Source organism: Atractosteus spatula, chromosome 6, assembly GCF_055471065.1.
Source record: "Atractosteus spatula isolate fAtrSpa1 chromosome 6, fAtrSpa1.hap1, whole genome shotgun sequence".
In the NCBI taxonomy this organism is placed as follows: domain Eukaryota; kingdom Metazoa; phylum Chordata; class Actinopteri; order Semionotiformes; family Lepisosteidae; genus Atractosteus; species Atractosteus spatula.
Window position 1 is genome coordinate 32,708,017 of NC_142711.1, and position 20,647 is coordinate 32,728,663.

The following is a 20,647-nucleotide window of genomic DNA, read 5'->3' on the forward strand; positions in this document are numbered from 1 at the left end:
AAGAGCTCAACTTCTTTTTTTGTACCCTTTTTTCTCCATAGGCTTGAAATATCTCCCTATCCTTCTTGAGGCGACAACTTTATTGCCCCTAGCAGACGTCCTCTCATCAGCTAGAGGTGTTAACTCCTTATCTTGGTTTAGAAATTCTTATGCAGCTGATCAAATTATTTTTAGTTAGTTCAGAACATAAGCCTTAGGGTTAAACTTCTGAAAGGACAAAAATTGTCAGAGAATATTACAAATTACAGTTTGATTTTTTTGTGCTGTATTCTCTGGCTTTGGATCAATACCTACAGTATGTGTTCTTCTTACTCAGAATGGCAAAACTTGCACTTTGGAGTAAAAAGCTTTTGAAAATAGCCCCCTTTGATTCTTTCTAGGGGTTGCTTGTGCTTGTTGCTTGTCGAAAAGAGCGGACACCTACATCCACCTTTCAGAACACCTAAGGATTTATAGTTTATTCTGATTATAGTCATTACCTTCAGTACTCATTGTAAGCATTAATACCCTCCCCCCCCAGGTTGTTTCGATAATAGGGAGCCCATTTATTATCCTCAAAGTGTTTGATCTATGTGTTTTCCAGACAACCATCTTAATCAATCACATTTTCTTTAACAAGGGAAAAATCGGCACTAAATTCATCTGAGCCTACAGGCAAACTTTGTAGTGCCTGTTCACAGTGGTTGAAGTTTATGGTAAAACTGTGGTCCTATTAATTCTGATTTCCTGAAAATGGTCCTTTTCTGCTTGAGCAAAAGTAATAAATGCATAGTATAGTTTCAAAATTGGTCCTCTAACTGAGCATAAGACATGATAAGGTTTTCCCCGTGATGGAAATCATGGGTTTCATACATCTATAGTATAAGAGGGTGTTACTTTGGAGCTGTCATTGTGAAAAATTCAATGCAATCAATTCATATATAGCTCGTATATGGAATGTTTTTTTCCAATAAAGGCACAGTACTACACACAATACTGCAGTGATTGGATACGTTTTAACAATTATGGAATTGTAGATTGCTGCTGAATTCATATGGGGATTCATAAAAGAAGTCCCATTCCGATGCAATAAGGAGGAATCTACCAAATGAATTTAGAACATGTTACTTTACAGTGCAGAAGGTGGTACAGTTTTGGTATCACCTTGGGTTATTGGAAAGATCATTGAATCCTCTTTAATTGCATTAGTGACAAGTATCCTTTGTGAGATTTGAACCCACAAGCTTGCGATTGGAAGTCCAGAGCCCTAGCCAGTACACATTGATGTTGTCCTTAATAGACTTGCCCTATTAGAGCTGACAGAAGGTAGACTGGACTGTAAAATTATCTGATCACAACCCCTTTGAACTTGCCAGCTCAGAGTTGTGGTGTACACAGCATATTCAAGAGTTCAGGTGCTCATGTAGGGCAAGAAATTAACTGTTTTTGCCCCCAAGTCATCCTTAAAGACGTTAGGTATCATTTAAATTGTTTTTGATCGTTTTAACCCCTCTTTATTTCCAAGTTAAAAAAAAATACTAGGGCTTTCATTTGTTTGTTCCATGATTTGGCTCGGCTGCATCTCTGTGCAAAGTCCAGTACAAATTAAACACTTTTCTGAGAGGATAAATGGGTGTCATCCTATTGAAAGAAAAACAATCTTACTGCTAGATTGCTAACTATAGATAACACAAAAACTGGTTACTTGCTTATGTTTTTCAATCTTTATCTTGTTTTCTTCTTTAGTTGTGATTGTCAGTATGTTGATGTGTAGTTAGTAGCTAAATAGCTTTACTCTCTTTGTTACCGTTTTCCTCAAGAATTCTGCTATTGCTAACAGTATCCCTTTAGGACTAATGGTAACATTTCTAATTATGAGAGACTAGTACTATATGTCAAACCTTCATGTAACACTTTTTGAACATCGGAATTATTCTAGATTTCCAGTTATGGAGCAGGATGTTCCCTGCAAAACTGCTTCCCTAGACTAATTGTGACAGACATCAATAAAAACGAGATCACTTCAGAGTGAAACTGTTAGAAATGATTGTTGTTTCAGTGATTTTGAAATAGTCGTTGTATAGAGTAGAAAATGCAGGCAATCAAAAATGTAATCTTTTATTGTTGGATGTTACTGCTTACTCTGTGTTTTAGTGTAAGTTGTGTGTGTTTTTTTATTAATAGTTACTTATGTAAACATATTAGAATATAGCTGGGCACTTAAGATACCGATAGCCTAGAGATGGATAAACACATTGAAGATTACAGTTAATAGCATTCGCTGTAAACTGTACATTATGTTAGAAATATTGAGATACTATTAAGTTTGTTCTTGTAACGCTGTTGGAAAAATGTGGAATCTAAATTTTGTAAGTGAAATGCAGGGAAGTCTTAACAATTCTATTTTATCAAATGACATGGTCATCTTTTCAGTAAGGTGAGTGGGAAGAAAACCAATCAGTCCTGTCAACTGGTAAAAAAAAAAAAGGATGGGAGAATTAAAACTTGCCATACATATGTCAGACATGTGACAAGCCTACATCTAACCAGGTGGCCCCTGAGAGCTGAGTATTGATCATCAGGTTTAATCATGATGGTCAGCAGAAGTACTGTGCAAGGAGTCTTTTTAATCAATAAACCACACACAAACCTATTTACAGGTAATAGAGGTTCTAAAAACCTGTAGTGGCAGGTCAGCTGAAACTGCAATCCTCATTACTGCTGGCCTACCACAGCATGTTTAGAATTGTCCTTTTGTTTCCTGTATTAAGACTCTATTAACATCACTGAGATGTAAACAAAGGCTTTAGAAAGGCTTTTATCAGGTTTCCAGGAAAACTCGGAGAACTTGCTTGTCTTGAAATGCAACCATGTCCAATTGCTTAAGTATCTTAAATTCAGGAAGGAGGCTTGAGTTTGCTATGGCCTTAAACAACATAAAGACTCATCCACATCCACAAAGGTCACACAAACTAGAATTTGGGCACCTTTTCATACCTAGTTTGTAGATGATTAATCTAGAAAAGATGGTAAAAATGGCATCATGTGCCGATCTTGGATAATTGAAAATGAAAAATAACTGTTTTTTAAATGGTCCTACAAAAGGAAAGCTCATGATGTTTAATCAATATCTGGCTTCTTTTAGATAAGTAGTTTATGATAAAAATGCACTTCTGCAGTACAAAATACAAAAAAAGTATGTAATATTTCCACAAAAAGCCAGTAATCTGTTCCCTAAACTATTAGAGCTCTAGGAGGTCACTTGAAGGAGAAATGTGGACCCCCGCCTTATAAGAAGACAGTCATGCTTCCACGAAGTTATTCACTTCTACCTGTGAAATCAGTGGTGTGAGAGACATGAACTTGGATAAACCGCTTTCTGAATGGCTTATGGCTGTATTTTGTGTCATTTTTTTCGTAGTGAGCTCTTTCATTACTTTCACCAAGCAGAAGCCGCTTCTTTGCTGTTCATGTTACTGCTTCTCGTTCATATGAACAATGGCTTTTCTTTTTTCCCATTTCCACTGAAGATTACCATTATGTGTCAAGAGAGGCAATGCAGAAAGCTATAGATTCTGGGGAATTCATCGAGAATGCAGAGTTCTCTGGTAACATCTATGGAACAAGGTATGTGGGATCAATTTCTTGCTACTTTTTCCTTTGTTGAGTAGACCACATTTTGGAATGTCAAGCTGTTTTTCCATATTCACCTCTTCTGTAAGTTTTGGGCAAACACCATTTGGTACATAAGGTTCCAGTAAATTTATTGTAGTCAAGAAATTATCATTTCTCACTAGCCAAGATCACCAATTTGCCTGGTGGTCGGGATATATACCAGTAGTGCTTGTAACACAACTTATTTTTAATGTGGACATTTTATCTCTCAGTGTGCAAAGTGTCACACTTGAGATTTCTAAGTGTATACGTCTGGAAACAATCAAACAGACTAGTTTTGTAGAAAAAAAGGTTTTCAAACTTAGAAGATAATTGCAGCAAAAACTGCAATCAAAAACAATGTATTGTATGCTGCCATTTCTTGGTTCCGCTACTACTGGCATTGCTCACAGGTTGAAAACATGGAACGAGTAGAAGTTAATTATATGCTGAAAAGTAGAAAGAACAGAATGTTTCGACTTGTTCAGATGCTCTTTTTCCTATTTCCTTTTCTGGTGTAATTAACTTCTTGTTCCTGTGCAGCCAGCTCCCCAACCTCAAAAGTAAAATATCATGAAGTGGCTGTAACAAGTTTTAAGAGACAAATCCGTATTGTAAATGGAACTTAAAATGTATATAAAATACAGTTTTAAAAAACATGTTACAAATAAACATTAGTTTGTGATTCCACTTACACTGCAAAACATGGAACAAACGTAATATTTCTTATACCTCATCTACAAGTTCTTATTGGGACTAAGCGATGGCACGTCTGTCAGTCTGTTTGACTTACAACTTACCGCTCTTAAGCGCAGAACAGCCTTAAGTCATCTGTTGAGAACAGCTGTCGGTGTTTAAAGGAACATTTGAAAACATAATTAGTCCGGGGTCTTAACTGTTTCTTACTGCTAATCCTAGCCATGTCAAAGTTCAAGAGTGTTAGTGTCCATCAAAGCAGGCCTGTTAGAGGAAAAAAGCTGTTTTCCTTTTGCAAATCCTGGACAATTCAAGATGATTTTGAAAGATGTATCCTTGATACCTAAAGTAATTGGATTACTGGAAATGTAAATCTGTCCAGTAAAGATTTGTAGGTTCATCCTTACTTTTCATATGAGTGTATTTCAGTTTCACTGGTTTCGAGGTTGAATGTAGTTTCCTGAAGTAAGATAGTTAAAAATGTGTAATGTGGAGCTCTTGGAAAGCAACAGCTTGGGTGAATTAATTAGGAATCTCCCAAGTTAGATCGTGTTGGAAAGAAAATACAGGCTAGACTTTTGTAACATGCAGAGAATTTAACTTTGTTTTAGAGCATGAATCAATGTTTTTGCAGACTTTGATTGTATCTTCAGCATTTCCTCTGAAGTAAAGATTTCTGTGGATTTATTCAATTGAAGAATGCATGTTTTTTTCTATTTGCTCAGAACTTTTCTTATGACAAATTGTTCTTAACCTGAAATAATAGTGCCACCTGCTGGTAAACCAGCATTTATGTTCAGAGGTAGACGTGTTGGTTCACAACCAACAATTTATGTTCAGAAATACATTTGTTTGATCTCAACTAATCAACAGTTCACAGTGATTAGATGTAATGTAGCAATGTACAGAATTCTCCAAAACTGCATAAACATTTGGGGTGTCCAGCCCCAGGAAAGGGTTATTAATTATATATAAGGTAAACTTATGCTAAAAAGACTTTGTAATGATGGAGGTTTACAACTGCATATAATTCTTCTGTTGGATTTTTGCACAGATACACATTAGTGAGTGTGCATATTACAGAAACACAACATCACACAGATTTCTTTCTCTACAGCAAGGCATCTGTGCAGGACGTTCAGGCCAAAAACCTGATTTGTATCCTGGATATCGACATGCAGGGTGTGAAGAACATCAAGAAGACAGACCTCAACCCCATTTATGTGTCCATTCAGCCACCCTCAATGGAGATCCTTGTAAGTATCCTAGGCCAGTGCTTCTTTCTCATCAATAACCACATACAATTTGTGCTTTTCAGAAAGTACCCATCGACATTATGCAGTATATGCATCTTACTTTCAATAGTACTTCTTGTAATAATAATAATTGCTTACACTTATATAGCGCTTTTCTGGACACTCCACTCAAAGCACTTTACAGGTAACGGGGATCCCCTCCACCACCACCAATGTGCAGCATCCACCTGGATGATGCGACGGCAGCCATAGTGCGCCAGAACGCTCACCACACATCAGCTATTAGTCGGGAGGAGAGCAGAGTAATGAAGCCAGTTCAGAGATGGGGATTATTAGGAGGCCATGATTGGTAAGGGCCAATGGGAAATTTGGCCAGGATGCCGGGGTTACACCCCTACTCTTTTCGAGAAACGCCCTGGGATTTTTAATGACCACAGAGAGTCAGGACCTCGGTTTTGCGTCTCATCCGAAGTACTTCCCTATCCTCACCTATGGTCGTGAGGTTTTGGGTAGTGACAAAAAGAATGAGACTGCAGGTAGAAGCTGCAGAAATGAGGTTTCTCTATAGTGTGTCCAGGCTTACTCTCCGTGACAGGGTGGGGAGCTTGGCAGTCCAGGAGGACCTCAAAGTAGAATCATCGATCCTCTGGATCGAGGGGAGCCAGGTGAGGTGGTTTGGGTATTTGGTGAGGATGCCCCTTGGGAGCCTCTCACTGCAGATGTATCATGTATCAGTCATCTGAGAAGAAATCACAGGGCTGACCCAGAACACGCTGGAGGGATTATATCTCTTAGCCAGCTTGGGAGCACCTGGTATGGAGCTGGAGACTCTTGCCGGGGAAGGGGAAGTCTGGCTTGCCTTGCTGAGCCACCGCAACCCTCAACACAAGTGGTTAGAAAATGGATGGATGGACATTCAACTGTACTAGACAACCTGCAGACCAGTGTTCAGTAAAGAGCATGAGGATGAAAAAATGGAGATCCCTTTTCTAGGTTTAGTGTATCTTGTGTGTTTCTGTATTTTTGCATAGTTTGTCTATCTGTGCCAGGCTGAACAAAGATGTAAGCACATCTTTGTTTTGACTTTCTTACAAAACCGTATATGTTCATTGAGAAGGTGTTGTGGAATGTAAATTTGTGTTCACTAAAACATCTAGCGTGTCTCCTATTTTGTCTCCCCATCAATGCAAGCTGTTAGTTGAACACATCATGGGCACAAAATGATCATAATGGTGAAAGATAGCATAAAAGATTTCATGATTAGAATGAATTATTCACATCAGAGCTTGATATTTTCTTATATTCTGCATAATTCTATCACTGAGTCAAACTGAATTTTGCAATATCCTAGCATATTAGCCTTCATAGTATGAGTAGGCAATTTATTCCATGCATTATTAATTCTGTTTGTGAAACAATGGTGTGTGTGGAGGTATAGGATATAAAAGTAATGTGATTGAGTGGTTAAGGAAAACATTTTTGAGAACAAATGTAAATTAATCCCATAATCTATATGTGACGTAATGCAAAGCTTCTATTATGAGTGTACCAGCACTTGGTGATGAGCAGTTTACCATAAACTTTATATTAAATATAAGGCACCTTTTTAAAAGATTTACCTTAGAGATTCATTAAATCTGAAGTTGATTGTAAAAATAAACAACTACCTATAGGCTCCTCAATGTGTTATAATTTCTGATGTGAAAGGATTATGTACTGAGATAGTTATATTGATGGTAAATAATGCCAAATAAACATATTTAAAGAAAAAAATCTCTAAGGACTGATTTTTGTTTCCCCAGGAAAAACGGTTACGAGACAGACAGACTGAAACAGAGCAAAGTTTACAGAAACGTCTAGAAGCAGCTCGAATTGATATGGAGATCAGTAAGTTTCTGCTTTCATTTTAAGGGATTGAGGTTCCTTGCATCATTGATTTCATTATCACAAATACATTTTAGGTACATAAACCCAATTAAATAAGAGTCTCAGCACACATGCAACAAATTTGCACACTAAGCATCCAGTAAGTGTGCTATTTTAATTGTATTTGTGAGTACCTGGCGATACAGAGTTGAACGAGTTAAGGAGCAATTAAGGAGTTAAGGAGAGTAATCTTTTGAAATTAACATTTAAATATCTGACTAGTTTCTCTCTTTTTTAGGTAAGGAATCTGGTCTTTTTGATGTTGTAATTATCAATGATGATTTAGAAGAAGCATATGGAAAATTAAAAGGGGTACTCATTGAGGTAAGTTTGTGCTATTGTTATTTTTAACTGTAAAATGGAAGAGAAGATAAAAGAACAAGCTTTCTACCTGTTGTGTCTTACACCTTATAGCTTCTTCTATTTTGTCACTGGTGATTTTTGTGTTGATTCATATGCCATGGTCAATCTTCTGTCATTAACATTTGTAGGCTAAATAACTCCACTGTTCTGTCAGCATGTTGTTTTATTGGTCTTTGTCCTTACTGTTTAACTTTATCATATTATTCAGATCCTTTTTGTGATTGCATACTTACTGTATAAAAGAATGATGATGGGTTTTTAAGATTCTTTGTAAAACAAAATACGATCTTTATTTTTTTAATACATTTTTCCATGGTACATAGGGCTGGGCGATATGGCCAAAAACATTATTACGATAAAGTTTCATATCAGTCGATATCGATAATTATCACGATAAATGTAAAAACATTATTTCTTTCACGTTTAAAGGCAGATTTTTTCTCCTGAGTGAAAGTTAATTGGTAAATTAAACAACTCTTTATTTTAAGAACACAACAAACACTTGCAAAACAGCAGAAACATTAAACAAATCTGAGGTAGAGAGTATTCAAGTCTTTTTTTATGTCAAAATATGCATGAGTAAAATTTACAAAATAAATATCTTAATGGAAAAATTAAATACTGCAGTGTGATAAAACACACATAGAAGAGGGCTCAGACAGACTGCAAAGTTTAAAGTGCTCTGTTTTATGTCTGATCGTAAAAAGCCAAAATATCTCCAAATTACCGAAGTTTAATTACCTTTTCTGTTGACGATGAACACCACGTTAGCTGGCCGGTCTGCAACACGCACGCGCACCCGCGCAGTATTTTATGCGCATGCGCATATCATGCGCAAAGCATAAACATATATATCGAACATTTATCGAACTTTTGTTAAAATTATATCAAGGAAAATTATATCGCGATAATTATCGTTATCGAATTATCGCCCAGCACTAATGGTACGTATTTAAAATGTAATGGTTTTGTCCACCACTTGAGATTAAAGTTTCAACCCATATTAGGGAAATAGATTGCATGGCCAGATATAAAACTAAACATCTACTATTTCTTTCAAACATATAACTTATTTTTGATTACATGTTGAAGTGTAATGAAATGTTTGTCTAAAAGCTTACTTTTTTACCTTTTTTGCAACAGGAAATCAATAAAGTCCAGGATGCTCAAAAATCCTGAAAGACTAAAATGAAAGAAGTCTACCTCACAGGCCACTCCTGAGAACATGAACAGCAGCCTTCCATTCCAGTACCCAACATTCCCTCATACAGCTGGGACTCTAACTAGAACAAGTACTTATGTATTTTAACTGCTAATTTTAATTTAGGAAATCCCCAGGTAGACTTGTAATGTTTTCCAATCCGAAGGGGCAGTTACTTTGTTTTATAGGTTTACATGTATATAATTAGGGGACAATTTTATTCAGTTTTTCTTAGCTGGTTAATATTATGACTTTTTATATTTAAATATATATGTACAGTGCGTACAGGAGTTGTACTTGTCCTTGCTCTGTACAGCACTTAGGAGCTTTGAAATGTCATTAACTACAAATGTATATTCCCCAGTCTTGGCCACATTTCGTCATCATTGAAGTAGAGAGTAACTGGAACAACGGTACAGTCAGGTGTTTAATGTTCTACAGCCAACTGTACTAAAATGTACATATAAAAGAAAATGTTTTATGCATGAATCATGTATAGCTTATTTTCCAAGAGAGATCTGAATGTATTCATTACTTTTTATTTCTTTTGAATAACGGAAACAATTTTTCTAGCTGGTGACAGTTGGCATCTTGCATTAGCAGACATTTGAAGGAAGATTCATGGTTCTCACTTCAGTGTGTGCATTTCTGACGTGTTGATGCTATAACTAGAACAAAGTTTTACTTAGTGAGGTTCCAGCTACCTTTTAATCACAGTGCAAAAGACATTTCTCAAATAAGCTCAATAGTTTAAAATTTGTTAAAATTTAATAGATTATGACTTTGTTTCCCAAGTGATTTTCAAATAGTAACATTACTATTATTTTCTGTTTCTGTTGCTCAGTCTGTTTTGGTATACATTTGTACGTCCATTTGTATTATGTATTATGTAGGACACCATCTGTATACTGTATAAAGTAATGGAATAGCCCAGTCTCCACTAAATACATAACATAAATGCATCTTTCTTCAATGTCATCCCATAATCAGTGCAGTGTAAACATAAGTGTGCTGAGTTTGTATCCTATCATTGAAACCTTGGCAAGTGGCTGGAACTGGGTTTTACAAACCAATCATTCGTATAGGAAAAAAACTACAGAATAAGTAATATCAACAGAGTGTTTGATCAACTTTTGATTAATGAGCCATCAAAACAGTCAGCCAACCCAAGAATGCCAAACACCAGGCCCTGAACTTGTGTAGCCATGAAGGAAGAGGTGAACTATTGTTCTAGGAATTGTTCCTAAACCAATGCTGCAATGATCCTTTAAATATTTTATCCTTGGTGTTATATAGACAAACATTCATATAAATAACTTACAATTTCAAATTGTGTTTCATATTCTGGCTAATGGAACAATGCACATGTCCATGTAATGATGTGTGTGTTTTTAAGAAAAACAAATACTGGAAATTGAAACATAACACATTATGTTAACAGTTCAGCTGATGTGATGACAACAAAGTCAATTTCAGTGATCTCCATAAGCAATTAAGCCACCTTCAGTTTTGTTTGATTTTATTATTTAAGTGGCTACATTTTATATTATTTTTTATATGTGTTTTTTAACTGTCAAAATAAGATTTGTTTGCAAGTATGAGTGCACCCTGCCTTTTACGATTTATTTTGACCTCTTCTGACAATGTCTTATTCTAAGGTCGAGCAGGAAACCTTAACAATGGCAAAGGAGGAGTACTACAATTTATGGCACAAAGGAGAGTGAAGAAATCTCTTGTGCAAGAACTTGAATTGAAAAAAGATTTTCTTTAAAAATCTTTCCATTCCAGGAAATTGTACCCACTTTATATGCTGCACAAGTATCTAAGAACTAAGCACACGTAGCAGCCACACAACTTGAAATGCATGATAGCAATATGCTTAATAGGAACACTCCTTCCTTCAGTGGAATGAAATAATACTTAGAGAAATCATTTCTTACTTATTGTGAGTTTCTGTAACATGTACCTGTATGCGGCTGTGCTAGTTTAATAAATGCCGTGTGGCACTTTATACTTTCCAGGTGTTGTCATTTGCATCTAGCATAACTACAGTGGTCACATTAAACTAAACATGTTCACTACCTCTCAGGAACGCTGTTATAGTGTACCCCAAATAAGGAAGGAATTTATCCTGTTATTGCATTTGACAAATGTAACAATGTGGGAGTAGGAGGAGCCGCGGCAAGCACCGGTAAAAGTGAACGGCCCGTCGGAGGGGCAGTGTGAGGTTAGCGAGAACCGAAAAGAAAACAATAGAAGATTGTGCCGTTGAGTAGTGTGGCGCCCTGGCTGAACTTGCCCTATTTAGCATATCCTAATGGCACCTGCCTAGCACTAAAGATGTATTCTTCTGAACAGGAACTAGAACAACAAGATTATGCACTCTTAATAGACCCATATAGACCCTCCTTCCAAAGGAAAACTTCAAAGTCTATGATTGGCAGCCCAGACTTTAATAGGTTAGTATACTAGACAAGTGCAAGTAAACTTACATTGCACATCTCATTTAAGTAGCACGTAAAATTTTGTAACTCATTTCAATGTTACAGACATTTTATTTGTGGTTTTCTTTAACATGTCCGTATACATCAAACTGCAGAAATATAATTTAATGAGATTTATCCAATGTGCATTCACCTCCTTTTAATAAAGCAATTTCAGTGGCACTGAAGCGTAAATGCCTTAATTTCCTTCTTTCATATTTGCCAAGAGGATGAGAATGACATTTCTTCAGCATAAATTGTCATAGGACTAATATGGACTTGTATTTCTATATTTGCTTATTATGGACAAAAAAGTTGGAAATAAGAGTTACACTATTCATAAATCAGTAAGCAAAATTCAAGTTACTGTCAAATTAAGTTTGTTGTATTTGGTGGATATGTTGTGTTTTTATAATCGGTAACACATGGATTGTTGCAAAAGAAATCTTCACATCATTTATCAAATAAATATAAATATTGTAATAAAACTAAATGAGAATCAAAGGATAATTTTTTTAATGTAATATAACAATTCTGAATCCTGTTTTTAGCCTTCCATGTTGAATTCAATTCTGAATTCTGCAATCTTAGAGCCAGAATTAAACTTCAATGCACTGAGATCTCTAAATACAAACCCAGTACATAAATACAGGATTACACCTAATATATGTAGGCAGTCTTTCTAGAACAAAGTCACCATCTGATACTAGGTTTTCAGAGTCCACATTGCACATTTACAGAAACATTTTGATTTAATGTAGACCTAGAAGGCATTGATTAGGCAAGAAAGAGATAAATGTGAAATTATGACAAAAATATTGTTGTGGAGTAGATAAATGTTATTTTTTTTTAATCAAAACCACCCCATTCTAAAAAGATAGTGATTGAAAATAAAGCATTGAAAATATGTGTAAACAAAAATCTTAACTGATCATCTTTCTTGAAGTGGTTACAATGGTTAAAGTTCCAGGTGTTGAAACAGTGATACTAATTTTTAATTTGGACTAAACCAATTCAGTTAAATTTTGTAAATTATCTTATAACACAGACGAGGGGATGCCAAGAACTTAAAGAGACAACTCGTGAAATGAAGAATCTTCTGCATGAGTAACCTCCTTCAACATACCAACACAGCAGAATCTGCTGTTTTATATCTGAGGAAACACTGATTTCCCTTTTGTATTATCCTTCAGACTGCAAGAAATCTGTTCAGTAATGCTTTTTTTAATAAGGAAATATGTTCCAAATAGCTTAGTATCCATTTTAGAGAAAGATTCAGTTGACTGGTTATTACTTTATTACATAGCTATGCCAGAAATGTAAGAAAACATGTTGTATTATGCTCGGTATTCCCTGACAACAGGAAATATAGTTAATAGTAATTATTTCAATTTTCTTGCATAGCAAGCTGGTGTCAGAGCCTGATAACTGATTTGATCCTTCTTAATTATCAACAAAATGCATAAGTATATACGATCTGATTTGGAGCCTAAACTGAATTCTAGTATGGCTCAAGTATTAAAGATGCTATGTTGAACAGTGCCCAAATCTTAGACGTACTGTACAATTCTATAAGGGGGTGTTGAAACAGTACTTCTGTATGGGTTATCTAGGGGGTTCAGTACTCTGAATAGTTTATAACTGTATGTCAAGCTGGTTAAGTCAATATCCTACCCTAATTCAGTTTTTACAGCTTGATTTCGGTACTGCCAGCTGTTTAACCGATAGGATAATAAAATATACAGTAAGGAGCAAGTAAGTAATAAGGACATGCATTACAATGGATTAACTTCCTAACTTTCAACTTTCCAGATCTTGGCTTGTTACTGAAAATCAAGAAAAGTTACACCTTGAAGAAGGGTGTTGAAAAGTTTAATTGTGAGTTGTTTACACGTTATTATTTTGAAGATACTGTAACTGTGGTTTTAAAACGGGCATACTCTATTCTTAGTGTCTGTGGGGCACATGTCTGGACACAGCAATACCTGACACTTTTCTTCCCTAATATTTACGCTGTTCACTGGAAGATTGGTAAATCCAGTTTGGTGCGGAGTTGTGCCCGTTTCCTCTCCCTGTCTCGGATGTACCCCTGTAGCTTGTCTGTGGAGAAACACACAATGGAGCGGCGCTTAGATACTGGGACTCCTTGCAACCATGGTAACTCCAGGCACTCAGCAGCGGAAGGCCTTCCCCTGAAATGAAGGACAGGTTACATTTGAAATTAAACAGGACATCAGAAATTATCCATACATAAATTATTCTAGTCTAGGAAAAAATAAATGTTTTTAATTATTCTTACTAAAAGCATCCAATGATGGAATCATTGTCTTCATACATTACACAGACAGCACAAGTGCTGAGCCATGATTTTGATTTTCTTTCTCTAAAATAATGTTCATTCTATTCAGCTAACAATTGACATGGGAGTTCTCTTCATAAGGGTGTGCTGCAGTGCAGTCTGGACAGACAGTTACAGTGGTGTGAAAAAGTGTTTGCCCCCTTCCTGATTTCTTATTTTTTGCATGTTTGTCACACTGAAATGTTTCAGATCATCAAACAAATTGAAATATTAGACAAAGATAACACAAGTAAACACAAAATGCAGTTTTTAAATGAAGGTTTTTATTATTAAGGGAGAAAAAAAAATCCAAACCTACATGGCCCTGTGTGAAAAAGTGATTGCCCCCCCTGTTAAAACATAAATCAACTGTGGTTTATCACATCTTTGGAAAGTTGAGTTCAATTTCTCTAGCCACAACAAGCCTGATTACTGCCACACCTGTTCTCAATCAAGAAATCACTTAAATAGGACCTGCCTGACAAAGTGAAGTAGACCAAAAGATCCTCAAAAGCTAGACATCATGCTGCGATCCAAAGAAATTCAGGAACAAATGAGAAACAGAGTAATTGAGATTTATCAGTCTGGAAAAGGTTATAAAGCCATTTCTAAAGCTTTGGGACTCCAGCGAACCACAGCGAAAGCCATTATCCACAAATGGCGAAAACATGGAACAGTGGTGAACCTTGGCCGGCCGACCAAAATTACCCCAAGAGCGCAGCGACGACTCATCCAAGAGGTCACAAAAAACCCCACAACAACATCCAAAGAACTGCAGTCTTCACTTGCCTCAGTTAAGGTCAGTGTTCATGACTCCACCATAAGAAAGAGACTGGGCAAAAATGGCCTGCATGGCAGAGTTCCAAGACGAAAACCACTGCTGAGCAAAAAGAACATAAAGGCTCGTCTCAGTTTTGCCAGAAAACATCTTGATGATCCCCAAGACTTTTGGGAAAATACTCTGTGGACTGACAAGACAAAAGTTGAACTTTTTGGAAGGTGTGTGTCCCATTACATCTGGCGTAAAAGTAACACAGCATTTCAGAAAAGGAACATCATACCAACAGTAAAATATGGTGGTGGTAGTGTGATGGTCTGGGGCTGTTTTGCTGCTTCAGGACCTGGAAGACTTGCTGTGGTAAATGGAACCATGAATTCTGCTGTCTACCAAAAAATCCTGAAGGAGAATGTCCGGCCATCTGTTCGTGACCTCAAGCTGAAGTGCACTTGGGTTCTGCAGCAGGACAATGATCCAAAACACACCAGCAAGTCCACCTCTGAATGGCTTAAGAAAAACAAAATGAAGACTTTGGAGTGGCCTAGTCAAAGTCCTGACCTGAATCCGATTGAGATGTTGTGGCATGACCTTAAAAAAGCGGTTAAGGCTCAAAAACCCTCCAATGTGGCTGAATTACAACAATTCTGCAAAGATGAGTGGGCCAAAATTCCTCCACAGCGCTGTTAAAGACTCATTGCCAGTTATCGCAAACGCTTGATTGCAGTTGTTGCTGCTAAGGGTGGCCCAACCAGTTATTAGGTTTAGGGGGCAATCACTTTTTCACACAGGGCCATGTAGGTTTGGATTTTTTTTTTTCCGTTAATAATAAAAACCTTCATTTAAAAACTGCATTTTGTGTTTACTTGTGTTATCTTTGTCTAATATTTCAATTTGTTTAATGATCTGAAACATTTCAGTGTGACAAACATGCAAAAAAATAAGAAATCAGGAAGGGGGCAAACACTTTTTCACACCACTGTATCTGTGTATTAGTCTGATAATCTGTCGCCAAGCCTCTGTTTAAATCGGGGGGAGTCTTAGAGTCTTAGCCTCCTGTCTTAGAGAACTGATAGTTATTTGATTTTTCTTCCCCCTCACTTCTTAATTTGCCTGATTGGCCAAGCTGAAGCATTTATATTTTCTCAGTAAGTTGGAAATTTAGAGAGACCTATAAAACCTTCTGGACAGCAGCCCTTAAAGAACACAGATGGGCACTTCTGGTCTAAATCCATTCACAATGTTCAGGGCTGATGGTGTATGTAGAGCATCTTGGAGCACATAATGTAACATAATTACCCAAAGCTCTGTCCTCTCTGGCGGGAGCTAGAGGTTATACTTAGGAAATACAGTGCAGATTTGCAAGCATGTCCCTCACCAGGGTTTGCTATGCAGAGTTCGTTTCACAAAGTTCAAGGCCCCCTCTGACAGCCCAGGGTAGCACCTCCCAAACTGGATCTTCCCCTTTTTAATGTTTCTGTCCCTCTCACAGTGGATGTCAGAGTAAAATGGGTTATCCGCGCTCAGCCTGAAGAGGAAAAAAAATCTAAAAGTGGTCATCAAAGACAGCTATCCAGACAACTTTCTTTACAAATGAAAAAAATGCTGTGTTTTTAAATAAATGTTATTTGTTCGGTTGTTTTAGCAGCATGCATAGATAAAACATTATTTTTAGAAGCATACTTAATATCAAAGCCATCATCATTTTTTTAATTGAAGTTTTATGCTATTGTATATCCCAGGATATTTCTTGTCAACTCTTAACTGAACATAATATAAACAATTAAGGCCAACAAACATTGCTCATGCTTGAAAGTGGCATCTATTTACCGTATAACCCTAGTCATCTTTCAGGTAGTTCCAGCACACATAAACAGTCTTCTGTGATATCACAGAGTCAGTGTTTTTCCTTGACTCATACTCACATGATGAATGCTACAACACCAACACTCCAAATGTCTGTTTCTGGCCCTACACCCTGCCCTCCCAGGATCTCTGGAGCTGTAGAAAACACAGTGAAAAATTGTTAAAACTCACACAACCGAGAAACATATTTGACAATGAAAGAATGAAACAGAATGCTAAAAATATATCACAGTGGAATGTAATACATAAAAGGTAGTTCAAGCTATTGTTGAAATAATCAATAATTTAACACTATACTGTCCTGTATATCACCCATCCATCTATTTTCTAACTCCTTCCAATTCAGCGAAATGAAGGCAATTTCAGCAAGCACCAGGCACAAGGCAGGGTACACGCTGTACAGGACATCCATTCATCTCAAGGCAGACAGAGACAAACACACCCAGTCACACCAAGGGTCAATTTTCCCAATTAACCTACTAGTATGTTACAGATAATACCTCAGTTCCACTATGGAACTCAGGGTCCCAGCATGCAAGGCAGCAGTGCTAACCACTGCGCCACTGTGCCACAACCCCTCATATCATGAAATATAAATTACCTCTGTCATAGTAATTTGGAAACATTAATGACTCAATGCACTTTTCACAGCCAGTATTGAATAATTCACAATATATTTAAAAATGTGCTGTTAGCTAACAAAAGCTGTCTCCGTATACAGCTGCACTCTGAACGGAGGAGACCTGTCTGAGCTGCTCCCGGATGTAGAAAGGTCCTACCTCGGCACTCTGTCAATTCATGGATCCTCTCCACAATGAGGGGTTTCCCTGCTTCGTAGGGCTGAGCTGAGCCGAAGTCCACAACCTTCAGCAGGTTGTGCTCAGTGACAAGCATGTTTTCAGACTTCAGGTCAAGGTGCAGCACATTGCAGGAGTGGAGGTATTCAGCTGCACTGAGGATCTGTTGCAGGAACTCCCTAACGTGCAGCTCAGAGTACGAGTCTCTGCAGGGCATACGTTCAGCACCAGTTAAACTTGTTCCTTTCTTCATCTTATTTTCTCAGAGCATTTTAATCTTTGTCAAGAAAAGTGCATGCTTTTAATTCCTTCTTTCTATACAATTCAAATGCACATTCAAATCTGTTCCTCCCTCAACTGCTCCCTAAATGGCTGGTCTGCAAAGATGGCTGAAAAATAGTTCCCACCATCTCCTCCTTAACTGATATCCTATTCACTATACAGAAGCAAAACTAGCAGCTCCCTGGAAACCGAGACACTGCTCAGTTCTCAGTTGTAAGGCTTTATGTGATTTGTCACTGCAGGTTACTGACAAAACCCATGGGGACAATGCTCAGCAAACTACTGAACTCCTTCAGTCCTTACTCTGTTACCTCATGCTCACACATGAGAGGAAACAGACCAAAGAAAACTACATCTCCTTGGTCCAGAAGTCTATGTTTATTTCCCATAATGTATCTTAGTCCTAGTGAGACTCCTTTTCACCAGAATTCTCTGTTGCGTTCACATTTAAAAAAAAAATTAACAAATGAATCATTGTCTTCATGCATCACACCAACTACACAAGTGTTTTCTTTCTCTAAAATAATGTTGTGCGTTCTATTCAGCTAACAATTATCATGAGAGTCCCCTTTTAAATACCTTGTATACATCAGGGGTTGATGTCATCTTCGTGGTGTACCGCAGAGCAGTCTGGACTGACAGTTATCTGCATACTAGTCTGATAATCAGTCACCAAGCCGCAGTTTAAATCACAGGGAGCACAGCTCCAGTCCTGGAGGACCAGTAGCTATTTGATACTCCTTCATTATTTGCTTAATTGACCACATTTCTTAAATTTAATTAAGGTATTGTATATGTGGTGACAGTCTGAAGCTTTCAGTGATAACAGTCTCCACCACATGAGGTGATCTGAGTCAATATCATAGTCAATATCCAAGTACCCAAGGACTCGCTTGCCTCTCAGCCAGGTGATGCAGCAGCTCGCGCCCGATGCACAGCTCCTCGATCAGCACCAGGTAACGTGGGGTGATGAAGGCAGCATGCAGCTGGACCACGTTTGTGTGCCGCAGCCTCTTCAGTAGCTGGTACTCCCTCAGCACACACTGGCGCTTCTCCGCCTTGTAAGGCGTCACTTTGGTCGCAAAGAGCTTCCCGCTCAGGTCTTCCCTGCACTGCTTTATGACGCTGAAGCGCCCCCTAGAAAAGGAAGAGCTGGGACTGAAAACAACGCGGGGCAGACTGAGGTGTGCCCCCGAAAATCACTGTTACCTCTGGCCATTTTGTAGAAATAAGTGCCATCCCTCAAAATATTCAATAGCAGAGTGAAACTATACAGCTTTGACAGCAGTATTACTGTGAAAACCTTTTACGTTTGTGCTGTAAGTTTATAACTCCCTACCCCTGAAATAATTTTGAAGGAAGCTGCCTCAGTGGCTGTAATGTGGTACAAGCGTGTGTCCACATATTCTGGTGTTGTGGAGTTCTTAAATAACAATATCAATTCATGAAGTAACATTTGAAAGTTGTAAAAAAAAAATCTAATTCAGCTACTAGTCTTTTTTGTAGACGCAGGTTATTGTAAGTTGCAGCGTTGGGTTCATACGAAGTGGCAGAATAGCATATTCTGTTTCACATGGAGGCTAGCCACTGCTTAGTTGGAAAATAGCTGATATACCTGTTTACGGAGATGCCGAAGCACCATTGACTGCATTATGATGAGTGCTGTCCAGACTAACTGTGGCCATTCAGTACCTGTTGATCTCAGAGAGGAAGGTGTAGGTCGTGTGAATGGGGAGGAAAGGGGACCCTGGCTGTGCTGTAAGCTCGCTCCCCTCTTCCCTGGGGCGAACAGTGTGAATGAGGGGGATGTGAGAGTCTAAAGAAAGAGAAAAAAGAAAGAACAGAGGTGTGAGCCAGTGACTAGGACCAAGCCTAACACAGTCTGGAGGTCAAGAGTCTGTCAGCACTGCATGCCACTGGCACCTCGCCTTATAGACTATGTTATGTTCTAGGATATACACTAGGTATTAGCAGGCCCTGCCTTCTTGATCAGTTCCAATGGTGGTTGCAGCCGAGGGGTCGCTGTAAGGTCCCATCCCAGCTCTATTGACACAGGCCACCCTGAACCTGTACAGTGATCCCCTGGGCAGGGCAGCGATTGTATAACAGCTGTCCATAACACCCTCAGCCAGCAGCCTCCACGCCTCTCCTGCAGAAACACAAGACACATATAATGGAACCTGTTAACATGTCTGTTCCATATAGAAACAGATCTAGCCTCCCATGTCAAAAATATTATTAATAATATCAGTTGTAAATGTCTGTCTTCTATGAACCCTTTTAGATTTACCGTGCAGACGACCTGATCATTTCTGCTGTCCAAGAAACAGGATATTCCAAAATGTCAGTAGCTGCATAGTGAAATATAATACTGTATAGTACTATACAGTAGCTGTATAGTGAAATATAAATAGGGTTCATTCTGACATGACACCATTCCATCAGGACATGTCTTCATGATGCTGGTCAAACAAAGTCTTTCTTGCAAGAAGAAAATGGGAGTAATGCTGTGGAAGACTAGACTTGAGGTCCGCTGAAGATGACCAGTGAAGGGGCTAATGCTTATTAGATTCACAGGCAGCCCATTCTTGATCAAGCCTGATGACAAATGTTAATCAGTATAATGAATGTATCAATGTAATGTGTGTTCAGCAATGTGACAGTGCACATGCTCAAAATTATTTTGTCAAATCATTTTGCCATTTTCCTCTTAATACCCAAATGTATTGCTTATAAGTGATGCATAGCTTTGAGATAAGATAAGATCACTTTATTGGCCATATACAATCTCTTGTATGAGGAATTTGTCTTTTCACATACCCCAGCTTGCTCTCCATGAGACACACAGAAACAGACAGGGAAGAAGCCTGGGGTCACGGCGCAGGGTCAGCCATTTATACAGCACCCCTGGAGCAGTTGGGGTTAAGGGCCTTGCTCAGGGGCCCAACGGAGTAGGATTCCTCCGCCGGCCACGGGATTCGAACCGACAACCTTCCAGCCACAGGCACAGATCCTTAGCTACAGAGTCACC

At 38.0% G+C, this 20,647-nt stretch overlaps 2 protein-coding genes across 7 annotated transcripts in view; one reads left to right on the forward strand and one right to left on the reverse strand.

Moving 5' to 3' along the window:
* guk1a (guanylate kinase 1a) overlaps nt 1–11,091 on the forward strand; it is a 31,386-nt gene extending 20,295 nt beyond the window's left edge. For 3 of the 6 annotated variants that reach the window (XM_088919765.1, XM_088919763.1, XM_088919766.1), the window contains exons 4-9: nt 42–116; nt 3,510–3,606; nt 5,447–5,585; nt 7,388–7,472; nt 7,750–7,835; nt 9,018–11,091. In XM_088919765.1, coding sequence (XP_088775891.1) covers nt 42–116; nt 3,510–3,606; nt 5,447–5,585; nt 7,388–7,472; nt 7,750–7,835; nt 9,018–9,053 — 518 coding nt within the window. In that variant the 3' untranslated portion in view covers nt 9,054–11,091. The remainder of the gene's footprint in view (nt 1–41; nt 117–3,509; nt 3,607–5,446; nt 5,586–7,387; nt 7,473–7,749; nt 7,836–9,017) is intronic. The other 3 variants (XM_088919768.1, XM_088919767.1, XM_088919769.1) reach the window with 1 other exon arrangement.
* Nucleotides 11,092–12,838: 1,747 nt separating this feature from the next.
* obscnb (obscurin, cytoskeletal calmodulin and titin-interacting RhoGEF b) overlaps nt 12,839–20,647 on the reverse strand; it is a 170,288-nt gene continuing 162,479 nt past the window's right edge. The window contains exons 117-123 of the mRNA XM_088918145.1: nt 19,598–19,765; nt 19,309–19,432; nt 18,514–18,753; nt 17,317–17,540; nt 16,597–16,672; nt 16,050–16,199; nt 12,839–13,750 (exon numbers count right to left, since the gene is read on the reverse strand). Coding sequence (XP_088774271.1) covers nt 13,576–13,750; nt 16,050–16,199; nt 16,597–16,672; nt 17,317–17,540; nt 18,514–18,753; nt 19,309–19,432; nt 19,598–19,765 — 1,157 coding nt within the window. The 3' untranslated portion in view covers nt 12,839–13,575. The remainder of the gene's footprint in view (nt 13,751–16,049; nt 16,200–16,596; nt 16,673–17,316; nt 17,541–18,513; nt 18,754–19,308; nt 19,433–19,597; nt 19,766–20,647) is intronic.